Below are 13,002 nucleotides of genomic sequence, written 5' to 3'. Positions count from 1 at the left end.
GTGAAGAGGACTCGGCAAACCTTTTCCTTTGTCACGTTTTCTTACCCTTGCCCAAATATTGCTTACATTTTAAGAGAGTAACCATGTATTTCATATACAGTAAAACACGCTTATAAAGAAGTCCCAGGGACGGACAATTTTACTTCGTTATAAGCGTAATTCGTGATATCCGTCAAGTTTACAACATGAAATACAGACTTGGGGAATGAAATTCACTTCGCTGTAAGCGTCAATTCATTATAAGCGTGTTCGCTATAACCGTGTTTTACTGTACCGGTATTCATCTTGGCAAGTGTCTTATAGTATCATAATGGCCATAGCTTGTACAAAAGTTAGGCCAAGAGCCATTATGTGTAGATTAGGCCTAACAAAAAAATATGTTTGTTTACGGTTTCCCGACCGACCCTATATATAATCGCCGACCCTAATTGATTTTTTTCCATCGTTAGAAATTCGGGAGTCACGCGTTGGTACGTTTAACTTTTATATTCATCTTAATCGGTCAAGCGTTTGAAATCGAAATCGAAAGTGAAAAAAAACATGGCGTCGGTATCAACATCCACATGTTCTCTGGAGTTCGAAGAATGTGCTCACATAAAACAAATGAAGTTGATCTCGGCATTGCCGAATAACATGACATTTATACAGGCGTTTGAACGATATCATGGGGGGAATGAAAAGGTTCCCCATTTCGAAGTGCGAGGCAAGCAGCATGGAGGCAAAGATAGTTTTGACATTACCCCAGGTTTGACCATCGGTGAAGTTATATCCTCGTTTGACATTCGGTGCTTCGAATTCAAGTGCTTACCATCTGAACACGACGAAATTAAACAAATGATTACCGAAGCAGCTTCAAACGCAACCAAAACTGCAAGCAATGCCTTTCAAATTCTTATGGCTGGGGGCAGGGGTTATCCTAACAAAAAGGCAACAAGGTATGTCACATTTTGTTTGATCACTTTCATATACCAAATTTCACGATGCTGTAGGGCATTTGTAGTATGTTTCAGCTAGGATTTAAGGGGAAAAGTCGAGCAACAATTACTGGCTTAAGAAATGGAATTAAATTTTTCTGTCTGTCAGTTTTACAATTATTTCCAATATATTAAGAAATATAGATACATTAGTTTGTTGTAATCTATCCTGGATAATTTTGATTTCTCTTTTTTCTCAAGTAGTGGGATGAAAGCTGGTGTGAACAAAAAGGATGAGATGTACAACATGTTGGTTGATGATTTCGTAAAGAAAAACCTTAGCTTTGCAAAATGTACAGCTAATACTGATGGATCTTACTTCATACAGGTAATTAGAGTAATTAATAAAAGTTGATTTCTTGTTACTTTTATACTGTCTATAAAAAGTTTTCCATCAGACTGATCTGTATATTATCTCATTTTCAGTGTGAAGTAAATTTCTGATTTGAATTTTGACAGGTTACTTTGTCAGGAAGGTATAATATTTCAATAGACAAATCACAATAATACTCATAAAATACTAATTCATAAACATATAGTGTATTGTGTCTATCAGTGTATTTATACAGATACATGTAGCTTAGAAAGGCATGTGGTGGTGTCACGGCTTAATTAGTCTGCTTTGCTTTGATATATTTCATTGCTTTCAAATTCTGTATAAATTATAAAACAAATTATTTGCCAAACATTATATTGCATTATATAATCCTTCATCTCAGTACTGCACTACAAAGTATTTACTACTCTATTTCTTCATCTCATGTTTTATCTTAATCTCATTTTCATTGCAAAAATTATTGAACATTTATATGTAAAGTATGAAGCATGCAATTTCATATTTATGTACAAACTATTTTATATCCTGTATATTTTTAATAGGTGCTGTGCAATGCCCTTTGGTACTTGACAAACCAACACTCAGTTATTGATGAAGCATCTCGACATAAAAAGAATATACAGCCAGTTCCAGATGTGTTTTCCAAATATGAAGGATTTAATGACTTGAAACGAAAGAAACTTAAAAGTCAGCCACTCAAGTCCACAGATTTAAAAACGCATGCAGAAGCAATTTATAGTTTATTGTTGAAACCTGTTGTCAACTCTAGCCCTGAATGGAAGACTGAAAATGATAATTTCAAACAGCTTGCTAACTGTATGATGTGTTACAGCCAGTATTTAGAAGGACAGCAGAAAGCAACAACATCATATCATGCTTTGACACATCCTGTACGCACTATAGGAGAACATGCAACAGTTGAACATAAAAGCAGTGGTGTGACAATAAAATCAAAATATTCATTGCTTGATGCTGCTATGAGAGAAGCTCAGCTAGAATCTCCAGTATTTTTTTATGAGTCTTTGCATGTTAAAGAACCGTTTAACACTTCTGTTCAAAAGTACAGATTTTTTAATGAACTTCAACTCACTGTTCCTGTTGACATAATCAGATACTGTCCTGGAGGACCACAAGTCACAACAGTGTGCATGTTTAAAGTAAAAGAGAGTCGCCCTGAATCTGTAATTCTTACACAGGGAGCTAGATTCCTCCAAAGGATCACTTCTAATCTTAAAGAAGTACACACCAGAGCTCAGAGAGCAGAATTCGATTCAATGGTCAACAACATAGCTCATATCTCACCAGCTGTGAAAACATTTATCTACAGAACATTGACTAACGATGCATCTGCACCTTCAAATCCTGTAATGGAAGAAAGACTAAGACTAATTTCCCTTGGAAATACTGATATTATTGATGACTTGCGGCACTTAAATACAGGAAGACCACATGCATTTGATAACTTCTTTCAAAAGCTTCAAGAAATTGTGGAGGAAGTCACAGCTGCTGACGATCGCAGACACAATGTATGTCATATGTCTCAGTGGATATCATTAAAGGAAATGATAGCTAAAGCAGAAGAAAAATGTGAAAAAGATGACCTTATTCCAAGTGCTAGTCTTGTTCGGTTGCAGTTTGCTCCACGCAACCCTTATACCCACAAAGCACTAAATTTCACATCCAAAATTAATGTACAGTACAAAATCCAGCACCGACAGTTGCGAGTTAGCCACCCAGATGCCCATTATTGTGCTGCACAGCTGAAGTATTTGAAAGAAATGTCTGTTGAATTAAGAGACTTAGCAGTACTGTTTTTTTGTGATGATAAAGCTAAAGTGTCTATTGGGGAACCTAAAGCTCCAGTGTCTACTGGAGTGAGAGGAAAGGCAACAATTGTGCCTGTAAATTCAACATTGTGTGCCTTAGATCATGATATGACAAAGGCTTCTTTGACACCTTCCGTGTATCTAAAATGTGATATTCCTGAATCAGCTGCTCAGTCTTTTGTCCAAGGTGAAGTTACAAATGTTGTGAATGACTCTGTGTTTGAAACATCTGGTCCATTTCGCCATGCAGCATCCCTAGTCAAAATAGCTGTCAAAGAGGACAAGAAAATTTTGCTCAGATTTACAGATGGTGGTACAGATCAGCGTAATAATCTGGAATCTGTTAAGTGTTCTAGCATTTGTATTTTTCGAGAGCTGGATCTGGATATGCTTGTTCATGCACGCTGTGCTCCAGGTCAAAGCTGGACCAACCCTGCAGAACGAATCATGTCAGTCTTAAATTTAGGTCTACAGAACTGTGCTCTGGAGAGACAATGCGGTGATGAACAGACAGAAAAACAGTTTCGAAAGTGTAATTCAATGGCAGATATTCGGTCAGCAGCAGAAAATGATCCTAGCTTGAAGATTAAATGGAAAGAGTCTATGGAATGCACTCAGTCTACAGTCAGAAATAGATTTCTCAGACTTTCCCTTAAGGACAAACCAATGCAGGCAATGGATCCTGTAAGTGAAGAAGAGATTGATCTTCTTAAAAGGCACCTAAGAGAGCTCTTTCCAGATATGAATATTGAAAAACTACAGAAAGTCCATACTTCCAAAGTAGTAGATTACAATGAGTGGTTAGAGAATCACACAAGACAGCGTCATTACTGTTTTCAGATCCGTAAATGTGAAGACCGCAGTTGCTGTTCGGAACCACAGAACAAGAATCTTGCATGGCTACCAGACCCAGTCCTAGATGAATCGGGCGACCATTACCTTCCCTACAGCTCACTCAAATCCACCGCCACTACAGAGGATGACAGACCTTCCCTCAAAAAATTGCCTGAAACTCGAAAGACCAAGAGAAAGTCCTCAGATGCTCCTGCTACAGCTACCAGCACAACTGATCCAAGAATGGAGACTGAAAATGACACTCCTTGCTCTTCAATTAGTTCAAGCACTAAATCTGTTATAACAGCTCAGAATGCACGTGCCCTTGTTACCTGTGTTGAATGCAGAAAGCCACGTGTTTTGTATTCAAAACAGAAACTTTCCCAGAGACAAGAACTTACCCTTGCTCTTACCCTTAGTGAATATGATTACACTTGTGGGGCCCCTGTTTTGCCCCCTAATCATAGTTTAGCAAAATTTATTCAGATTAGAATTGAAATGAGTTGTATTTCTCCCATTGAAGTGCCATACTATTCAAGTGGTATTGGCAGAGGAGATTTATGTGCACATTGTGCCACTGAAGATAGTCAGTGCAATATGGATTTGAAAAAGAAATATAAAACTGTTTTACCATTGTGTGGTAACTGTCAGGTAGTTGGAAAAAAAGATATCGTGTATCGCCCATATGGCAAACAAAAGTGAAGTTGTGTAAAAAAAAAAATAATAAAATAAAAAAATAATCCTACCTACCGACCCTATTTTTTTTCAGCATGTAACAGTAAACAAACATATTTTTTTGTTTGGCCTTAAAAATCAATTGTGAGATTTAATATTGTTGTGCCATAAACTCAGCTATCATACTTAGTCTGTGTGACATCAAAGAGTAAAAAAAGAGTTTCAATAGTGTAATTATGAAGAGAACTACATGTAAATACGGGACTGATTGCCCATTCCGTGAACAATTCAGTTATTACATGCATTATTCCATACACAATCCATTTTAAAGAAATGCCACTTTAATTTTTGTTTTTGAATTATATATAAGTATATGTAAATTAGCTATCCTGATGAAAGTTTAAAGAACCATCATAATATTTTAAGCAGTAGTATCTACATGTAAAATGTAATTGATCCTTTCTTCAGTGTTATTAATTTTACATTGTGGCCAGCTTTCTTATTATCCTTCATTGCCGTCCATGTGGATATAACTAGATCATATAAAATATGGTCTAGTCTTTTGGAGGGATTTGTGAGAGGTGGTGGTATATTCATCCCTATTTTAATGAAATTAAAATGTTCATAAATCTTTTAAGTTTTTTTTAGGAATCATCCCTTAAGCTACAATTTATATTTTCAAGCCACTCGTGTTAAAATGCACTATGTGGTGGATTGGACAAGTGACTCTATGCTCCTTTCTATGATTTGTTGATTAATTAAAAACAGCCAAGAGCCCCACTCCAAAACCATATATTTGCTTATTGCTTTTGTCTTAATAAATGAATAGGTTGTTTGAGGAAGTAGTTATGTACCTTGCTAAAGTGAAAACTTTAAATTTGTAGATATACATGTATAGATATATATAGGATAATCAATCCACTTTTCTGAAATTTATGTTGTACATAAACAGATTGACCAACAGTATGTTAACATACTAAATGTTGTGACAAAGGTTAAGCATTATTTGTTTACTTTCAGCAGCTGTGATGGATGAAACAAACTCAAGAGATTTTCTCATTCAGAAGATTGATGCTTTGGTAATTATAGTACTAGTAGTTAAATTGTGATTATATAAAACCTTTTGAATCTTTCTTATTATCAAGAGTTGTCTGGCTTCCCTTTTAAGTCTCAAAATGTTAAATGTGATTATCTTTCCTCTAGAACCATAAGGCCAATATCAAACCTACAACAAAGCTTCCTTGTATCATTTATCTTAGGTGGAAGGGATTAAAATTCTAGGAAAAAGGGACACTCACCTTTCAAAGAGGAGAAATAACTATTAATGATTCTTTTTTTAAAAATCTTCTTCTTAAAAACCAACAGCACCAAAAATTCATATTTGAAAACGATGTATGTATGTATTCAACAGTTGCTGAAGTTGACAGACTTTGAGGAGAGCTTGTTGATCACTGCTGATGGGGATTCTCTGTATGTCACTGGCTCTGAAAAAGGAAAGAATTTCCTGAAAGATAACCAACACATAGCGGAGGAGTTCCACAAATACTGCTATGGTACATATACTGACCAGATTAATACATATCTACAGCAAAACTCGAATATATAATGAACACAGATATAGCAAATTTACAGCTATAAAGAATTCTTAGTTCTTACTCATGTCCTGGTAAAGTTATTATATAAAACTATAGAAAATTGCAGTATATAATGGATACAGTTATAACAAATTTATGGCTATAACAGTAATTTTTAGACCCCAACTTCTAACATTTATCATTTATATAACAGACATTTTTCTATTGCAAAATTCCTTCAAGATACATGCAATTTTAAGATGCATATTAAAAAAACTCAAATACAAATAAGAAGTTTTTGAAGTGAAAAGGTTATATTGACATTTTTCGTAAAGAACGGTAACAATGATGTTGAACTTATGATGGTTTGAAGTACCGGTACTTGCAGCTAATTATTCTACATGTATAATGAATTCACAAAATGATTTCTTACAGATTCCCTATAAATGTATAACGAATAATGGCTATAGCAAAGTTTATTCTATGGTCCCTTGAAATATGCTATAAACTGGTTTGTTGTACTGATTCTATCAAATACTTTCTGTAAAATTTTAAATACTGTTAACCAACTTTTATCAGAGTTCAGGATAATTTTCTGAAGTTTGTAAGATGTTACTAGTTGTGAATATTTCTCTGCGCAACCAGTTAAGGTACATATGTGTTAAAGTTTTATCTTCATATGCTCTGTTTTTAAAAAAAAAATTTAGTTAATTTTTTAAATAATGACTAATTGCTTATTAATTTCACCTCCAATAAGAGTTGGTTGACAGTAAGATACCTGTACATTAGTTACTTGTGGCTTTGAAGCACAAGCCAAACCTAAGGCAATAAAATTTCAAATATCATTACAAATAGCTTGAACTATATTGTAGATGCATAGTTATAACTAACACAAATGTTTAATTTTTTTTAAGACAGTCCAGTGAAATCTTCAAACTGCACTTCTTTATGGAAGCAGAAGATTTCCTTCGGCAAAGAACCATCTGGGAAATTCCCTGTTTATGTCAAACCTGCCTTCACTGTTTACAATCTCAATAATGATGAAGAAGAGCACCAGACAGAGATATCTAACATAAGATTCCAACAAAAAAGGAGTTCCAGCTTCCGAGTGTTTGATATTGCCGACCAGAGCTATTCCTCAAACAGCTGGATCAGACGGCCAAACGGTACCAAACTCCAAACAAGTGTTATATTGATTTCATTCTGTGTATAAAATATTTTTTTCATGATGTCATATTTTTACCTTTATTTTGCAAATATTTATATTTTGGAAAAATGAAAGAAATTATGTGTACCACCAAAAATTGCCAAAACTAACTGACACATGCAAAAAATTGTCACAGATTTTTGTTTCATTTTGGCAAAAATTGTAACTTTTGAAAATCATTTTTAAAAAAGTTATATTTATATTCTTTTCTGCTCAAATAAAAATCTTGTTTTGACTAGTACTGATTACTGGTGGTTGCTGTCAATTATTAAATTCATTTTACTACAGTTTACTACAGAAACTTTGTAACATGTAGCAAAAACAATTAGCAACAATTTTGTAACAGTTAGCAACATATTTAGCAAAAGATTTTATGATTATTTGAAAAAACTGATTTAAAGTTTTTTTTAATTAATATTGATGGATAGCATATAATTTTATCCCCCCCCCCCCTTGGAAGAAGGGAGGGAATATTGCTTTGCTGCTGTCCATCTGTCTCTGTTGGTCGGTCCACCAACAGTTTCTGTTCATTTTCTTTGCAGAGGTTACACAATGAAATGAAATTTGGTAAAGCAGATTTATCATAATACCGTAATATCCAAGTCAAGTTCGATTTTGGGTACTATCGGACAATTTTCTTTAGGGTTATGCACCTTTGACATACCGTATAAAAATTCCAATTATTTGCAGTTTCTGTTCATTTTCTTCACAGAGGTTGCACTTATTGAAATGAAATTTGGTGTGCAAACTTATCATAATATTATCCAGGTCAACTTTGATTTTGGATAATTATTTGCAGTTTCCATTCATTTTTCTTTGTGGATGTTTCCAAGGGAGGGGGCATAAGTGTTTCACAATCATCTCTTGTTCTAAATGTTTTTAACATGTTCATACTATATATCTACCCATAGAAATATTCATGATCATTTATGAATGAGTACAGAGGAATCATTATTTGAAGGGTCAATGTCAATACTGAGATATGATTTAAGGAAGCTTTATCATCCAATATGGCCATGTTTATTCAGTTATAAAGAAGGAATACTATACATGTATTAATTTCAATTGCAGCTGATTCTCTCATTGGACCCAAAGTAAAACCCAATGTGAAACAAGATATTCCTAAGAATTTTGAAGTAAAAGTATGCAAAGGCAGCAAATCTACTCAAATCAAAGTATCGCCAATAAAGGTGAAATCAGGACAGTCTCTGAAAAAAGGCATTAACCTAGATGTGACTAAGAAATATAACCATGCTGACTCAAAAAGTTCTAAAAAACCAGGTGATGATGAACCGGATATCACCATCATAGAACACTCTGATGAGGACATGGCTGAGGGAAAGAAGAAAGGATCTCCTGTGTGGTCCCCAAAAATTGTCCTTAGAAAATCTCGTGTTAGTAGGGCAAGAATGGATTCCACCAAACCTGAGAAAAAAGTCACTGCTACGTCAAAAGCTGTCTGTGAAGTTAAAGACAGCGATACGGATGAACTGATCAAGGTTGGTTCTAAGTACAACATGGATAGTGAGGACACAAGTAAACACAGTGATGATGTGGAGAAGGAATCAGATCAAAGTAAAGAAGAAGCTAAGGGGACATCTATGGCTGGTCCATTAGCGGGAGATGACTCTGACTTGGATCAGGACATCCCAGAACCGATGGAATCAGATGATGTAGAACTTAGTGACTATTCCTTTTTAGGTGAAAATGAAGATGATCCTCACTTGGTTCAAGGAACTTCTGTTAGTGATATCAAACTTCGGAAATCAAAACAACCAGATGAAGAGAAATCTTTTACTAGATCTGATAAAAAAGTTGTAAATGATACACAACCTGATAAGGGACCCTCAAACACAGAAAATCATGGTGAGACTAAGAAAAATAATTCTAAAACATCTGGTTCACCAACAAAGAAAACCCCTGATTATGCTTGTAATGTACTGGAGAAGGGGGTTAACTCTGGAAACACTGAGACCTTTCAAGATAAAGATTTACCTTTGAAATCTTCCCACACTCAAAGCCCAACCCAGAAATCTCCTGCAAAGGGTAATTTATTAGTACATTGACACATCAGTATTTGCATTGTATCCTAATGATTTATTTTGTACTGATATATGAAATTATAAGTAGATTCCCTAAGTATGATATTGAATCTTTCCACATGCAGTTTATTTTCAGTAAAATACATGTACCGGGTACCTGTTACTCCTCTTTCCAACATCATTTCACTGGCAGTGAAATATCTAAAAGGCGATCCTATTTTAAATTCAAAAGTTTTAAAAAATGTTTAGTCTTTATAATGCTGGTACCCAGTTGTTGTGGCTTAATACAATTTACTGTTTTATTTTTTTTCAGGATCAAAAAAGAGAAAGAATACAACGCCCTTGATGAGGTCACCACAAAAAAAGATAAAGGTAGAAATGATTGATGAAACTGAGCAATCTCCAGCAGAACTGGCTGTACAATGTGATGGTGAGTGTGGCTCGAAACCGATGGCAGAAATGGAGTATCCAGATCCATTGTATGATACAGAAGAATCAATGGAGACATCTAAGAAGGAAAGTTCAAACATAACCTCTCCAGACATGAGTTCTAGTATAAGTTCAGCAAAGGAAGCATCAAAGAGGATCTCGGAGGACTTACATGTAGGAAGTTTGCCTAAGAGTAAACAACAAGAAGAGGTAGCAAGAAAAGATGTGAAAAACTCTCCCAAAACTAAATCCCCAAAAATTCCTTGCAAACTAAATGATGTAGAAGGAACCCAGAAGAAATACCTGGTAGTAAGCTTAGAAAAGATCCCAGACACAGATATTCAGCAGCCTGGAAAGTCAGTAATGAAAACTAATTATCAAATACATAAAAATACTCCTGAAGTAACCAGTATGTCTTCTGCAGATCTGATAAAGTCCAGTGAAGAAGGCATTGAAGAATCAGTACAGCTTACAGAGGAGAACATGGACAAATTCACAGAAGAATTCAAAACAGCTGCCTCGCAAAATGCACACAATAACAACCTTTCTTCAATATCAGAGCAGCCAAATATAGAAAAAGTAGAAACAACTTCAAGTGAATTTGAAAAGGATTCAGTTCCAAAAAGTAAAAGACAAATCTTAGAGCCAAAAAAGCCTAGAACAGAAACCTCTGACAGTCATTGTACAGAATCAAAGCCCCTTGCTGTAACAAATATGGAAACATGTTCCTCTGTATCAGAAAAGAGTGAACAAGAGAAAACTTCTAAACCTCTTTCAAACATTCAGGGTAAGGGTAACAATACTGCAAAGGCTGGTACTGGGAAAAAGGTTATAGACTTTAAAAACTTTAGCTTAGATTTAAGAGCTTTAGCAGTGCAGATGGCCAAAAAGAAACAAAAGAAGAATTAGAATGAGAAAATTTTACTGTTGGTGATTTTTTTCAAAGGCTAAGCTCACCCCCCCCCCCCCCCCCCCCCCCCCCCCCCAGTTATACACATATCCTTATCATGTATATTTTTAAGGTGAAATTGTCTATATATTATTATCTTATCATTATTTAAATTTATATTTTTTTTAACAAAATGTCAACTGAAGACCAATGTAATGTATATTTAACCCTCTGTCTTAAGATAGTCTTTATATGTTTACTTTGCATGATCATCCCTTATCAAGACCAGTTAAGAAGAATATACATGTACATGTAAGTCTACAGGAAAGATAGCTTTTATAGGCTTTATTTCTTCTACAAAATATTAATGTATTGTTAAATAGCTTTCACAGGGATGTATTTAACTCAGGTGCTCAATTACGGCTCATAAGCCCACTGTTTCACAGATATTTACTGGAAACTAACCATTAGTTTGTTAACAGAAATTTGGAGTTTTTTATCATTATACACATACATTTTGAACATTTTAACTTTTAAGCAGACGCAGTGCAGCAAGTCATATATTATGTTCATATTTTTATCTGTTTCAGTATATTTTTTTACACTTATTGACTGGTATCCATGGCATTATTTTCATCTTAATTATACCCTCCTGAAAGTGTTATTCATTTCTGTTTTTCATCCACCGTAGCTGGATTACGTGGAACGTAAGTTATGCCCAAGCTTATAAATCTTGTGTTTTATCATACTGACCCAAGGTCATTTGATCTCAATTTTTCGTGTAAATGCATTAATATAATATGACACTATAAATTATTAAAGAGAAATATTGGGACACTCTTCCCTATTAAACAAATATAGTTGAATTGTAAAATAACATGTATTAATGTGTTCAATTTATATTTTTTGTATCATAATAATAAAAGATAGCAAATGTTTGTTCCATATTTTTAACTTATTGGTTTGTATATGGTGTTTTTAGCCTCAAAGGTTTGATTACGTTATTATTACTAGTACATGTATAGACTTGTAGCAGGACTGCAAAATTAAAAGTACATGTACATACAATGAAAGCAAGACCATGTACCTGTTGTTCAGTTATCATTGAGATGATGACACATTTTGAAAACAATAACCTATATTGTAATGAGAGATTACTGGTGAAGTGAGCCAACTTGTATACCCCTGGCTCCCCTATCATTTTAAAATCAATTGGACACCTCATTGAAAGGGGCATAACTCTCCAAAAACCTTTAATCAAAGTTTCCTGCAACTCTGCACATCTCTACAGTCCTCTTTGTGCCCCAAGCAACAAATTTGAAGGGGTTGAAGTGTTTGCGATCTGTTAGTCAGTCCGGGGTCTTTCTTAGTCAGCACATCTTCTCATTAATAAAAACACAGTGCGTATGGCACACAAAAATTTACAAAAATGAGTCAAATTAGTAAATGTAATTTCACAGTCTATTAATTACCTGGTAGGTTAATTGGTTGTAAACTGCAGTTTATGGATGGTAAACTATATCTAACGCATTAACATATTTCACATCTGTTAACCATAGTTAACATAATTATCTATGTTTCAGAAGTGGAAATTATAATTTACACCGATTCAGTAACAAATTGTGATTGCAAAACATGGTTTATTTGATAAACATACATGTACAATAGTTTCTTAATTTGTGAAACTAAGATTATAACAACTCTTAACAATAGCTATAAACTGATGTTATTTAAAGTATATCTGCCAAACCATAATTATTTATATTTTATCTTATAAACTGTTTCGTTATTGCAAATGGTTGTTTTTAAAGACAAGTGTTATAAGAGGTTACACTTCTGAGACATAGATGATCACATTAACTATGGTTTACAGATGTGAAATATTAACATCATTAACTGTAGTTTACAACTCATAAATCTAGTTTATCAATCATGAAAACAAGTTAAGCTCATTTTTGTGAATTTGGTGTGCCATAGTCATCATAAGTATAGCATTTTCAAGTAATAGAGTGGGGTTTGTGAGCTTGCTCCCTTTTTCTTTGTTTTATGAAATTCTCTTCAGGGGTTTCAAATGAGTTGCACCAACACTCTATTTCTCTAGTAAAATAATTATGGCCAAACCTCCAAGTTCCAAAAAGGAAAAAAAAAAGGAAAGCAAGGTACTTCTAATATCTGCTCTACCCTTGGCCTGTCTAAAGTTATTCAGAATACTGCA

General features: G+C 34.3%; 2 protein-coding genes across 4 annotated transcripts; both read left to right on the top strand.

Moving 5' to 3' along the window:
* Positions 1-389: 389 nt before the first annotated feature.
* Positions 390-1,981, top strand: LOC128156355 (uncharacterized). 2 transcript variants are annotated; one of them, XM_052818460.1, is made up of 4 exons: positions 390-935; positions 1,176-1,302; positions 1,434-1,450; positions 1,854-1,981. In XM_052818460.1, exons 1-4 carry the CDS (start codon positions 541-543, stop codon positions 1,879-1,881), a joined length of 567 nt encoding a protein of 188 aa, XP_052674420.1. In that variant the 5' UTR covers positions 390-540; the 3' UTR covers positions 1,882-1,981. The 2 variants fall into 2 exon arrangements, with proteins under 2 accessions (XP_052674420.1, XP_052674419.1); XM_052818459.1 differs by lacking the exon at positions 1,854-1,981 and having other exon boundaries at positions 1,434-1,481.
* Positions 1,982-4,783: 2,802 nt separating this feature from the next.
* On the top strand, positions 4,784-11,725 carry LOC128156354 (muscle M-line assembly protein unc-89-like). Of its 2 annotated transcripts, none has more exons than XM_052818458.1 (5): positions 4,784-5,725; positions 6,058-6,199; positions 7,135-7,386; positions 8,499-9,293; positions 9,783-11,725. In XM_052818458.1, the coding sequence occupies exons 1-5, from the start codon at positions 5,675-5,677 to the stop codon at positions 10,805-10,807; spliced, it is 2,265 nt and encodes a 754-aa protein (XP_052674418.1). In that variant the 5' UTR covers positions 4,784-5,674; the 3' UTR covers positions 10,808-11,725. The 2 variants fall into 2 exon arrangements, with proteins under 2 accessions (XP_052674418.1, XP_052674417.1); XM_052818457.1 differs by having other exon boundaries at positions 8,499-9,473.
* Positions 11,726-13,002: the final 1,277 nt, after the last annotated feature.

The sequence above is a fragment of the Crassostrea angulata genome, chromosome 7, assembly GCF_025612915.1.
Source record: "Crassostrea angulata isolate pt1a10 chromosome 7, ASM2561291v2, whole genome shotgun sequence".
Lineage (NCBI taxonomy): Eukaryota > Metazoa > Mollusca > Bivalvia > Ostreida > Ostreidae > Magallana > Magallana angulata.
The sequence above is the reverse complement of the archived record's forward strand: the minus strand, read 5'-3'. Positions and strand labels throughout refer to the sequence as shown.

Coding starts and splice junctions, on each gene's coding strand:
- LOC128156355 (XM_052818459.1), top strand. CDS start 541: ATGGCGTCGGTATCAACATCCACATGTTCTCTGGAGTTCGAAGAATGT. Junction 936..1,175: donor CCTAACAAAAAGGCAACAAG/GTATGTCACATT, acceptor TTTTTTCTCAAG/TAGTGGGATGAAAGCTGGTG. Junction 1,303..1,433: donor ATGGATCTTACTTCATACAG/GTAATTAGAGTA, acceptor GAATTTTGACAG/GTTACTTTGTCAGGAAGGTA.
- LOC128156354 (XM_052818457.1), top strand. CDS start 5,675: ATGGATGAAACAAACTCAAGAGATTTTCTCATTCAGAAGATTGATGCT. Junction 7,387..8,498: donor CTGGATCAGACGGCCAAACG/GTACCAAACTCC, acceptor TTTCAATTGCAG/CTGATTCTCTCATTGGACCC. Junction 9,474..9,782: donor CCAGAAATCTCCTGCAAAGG/GTAATTTATTAG, acceptor ATTTTTTTTCAG/GATCAAAAAAGAGAAAGAAT.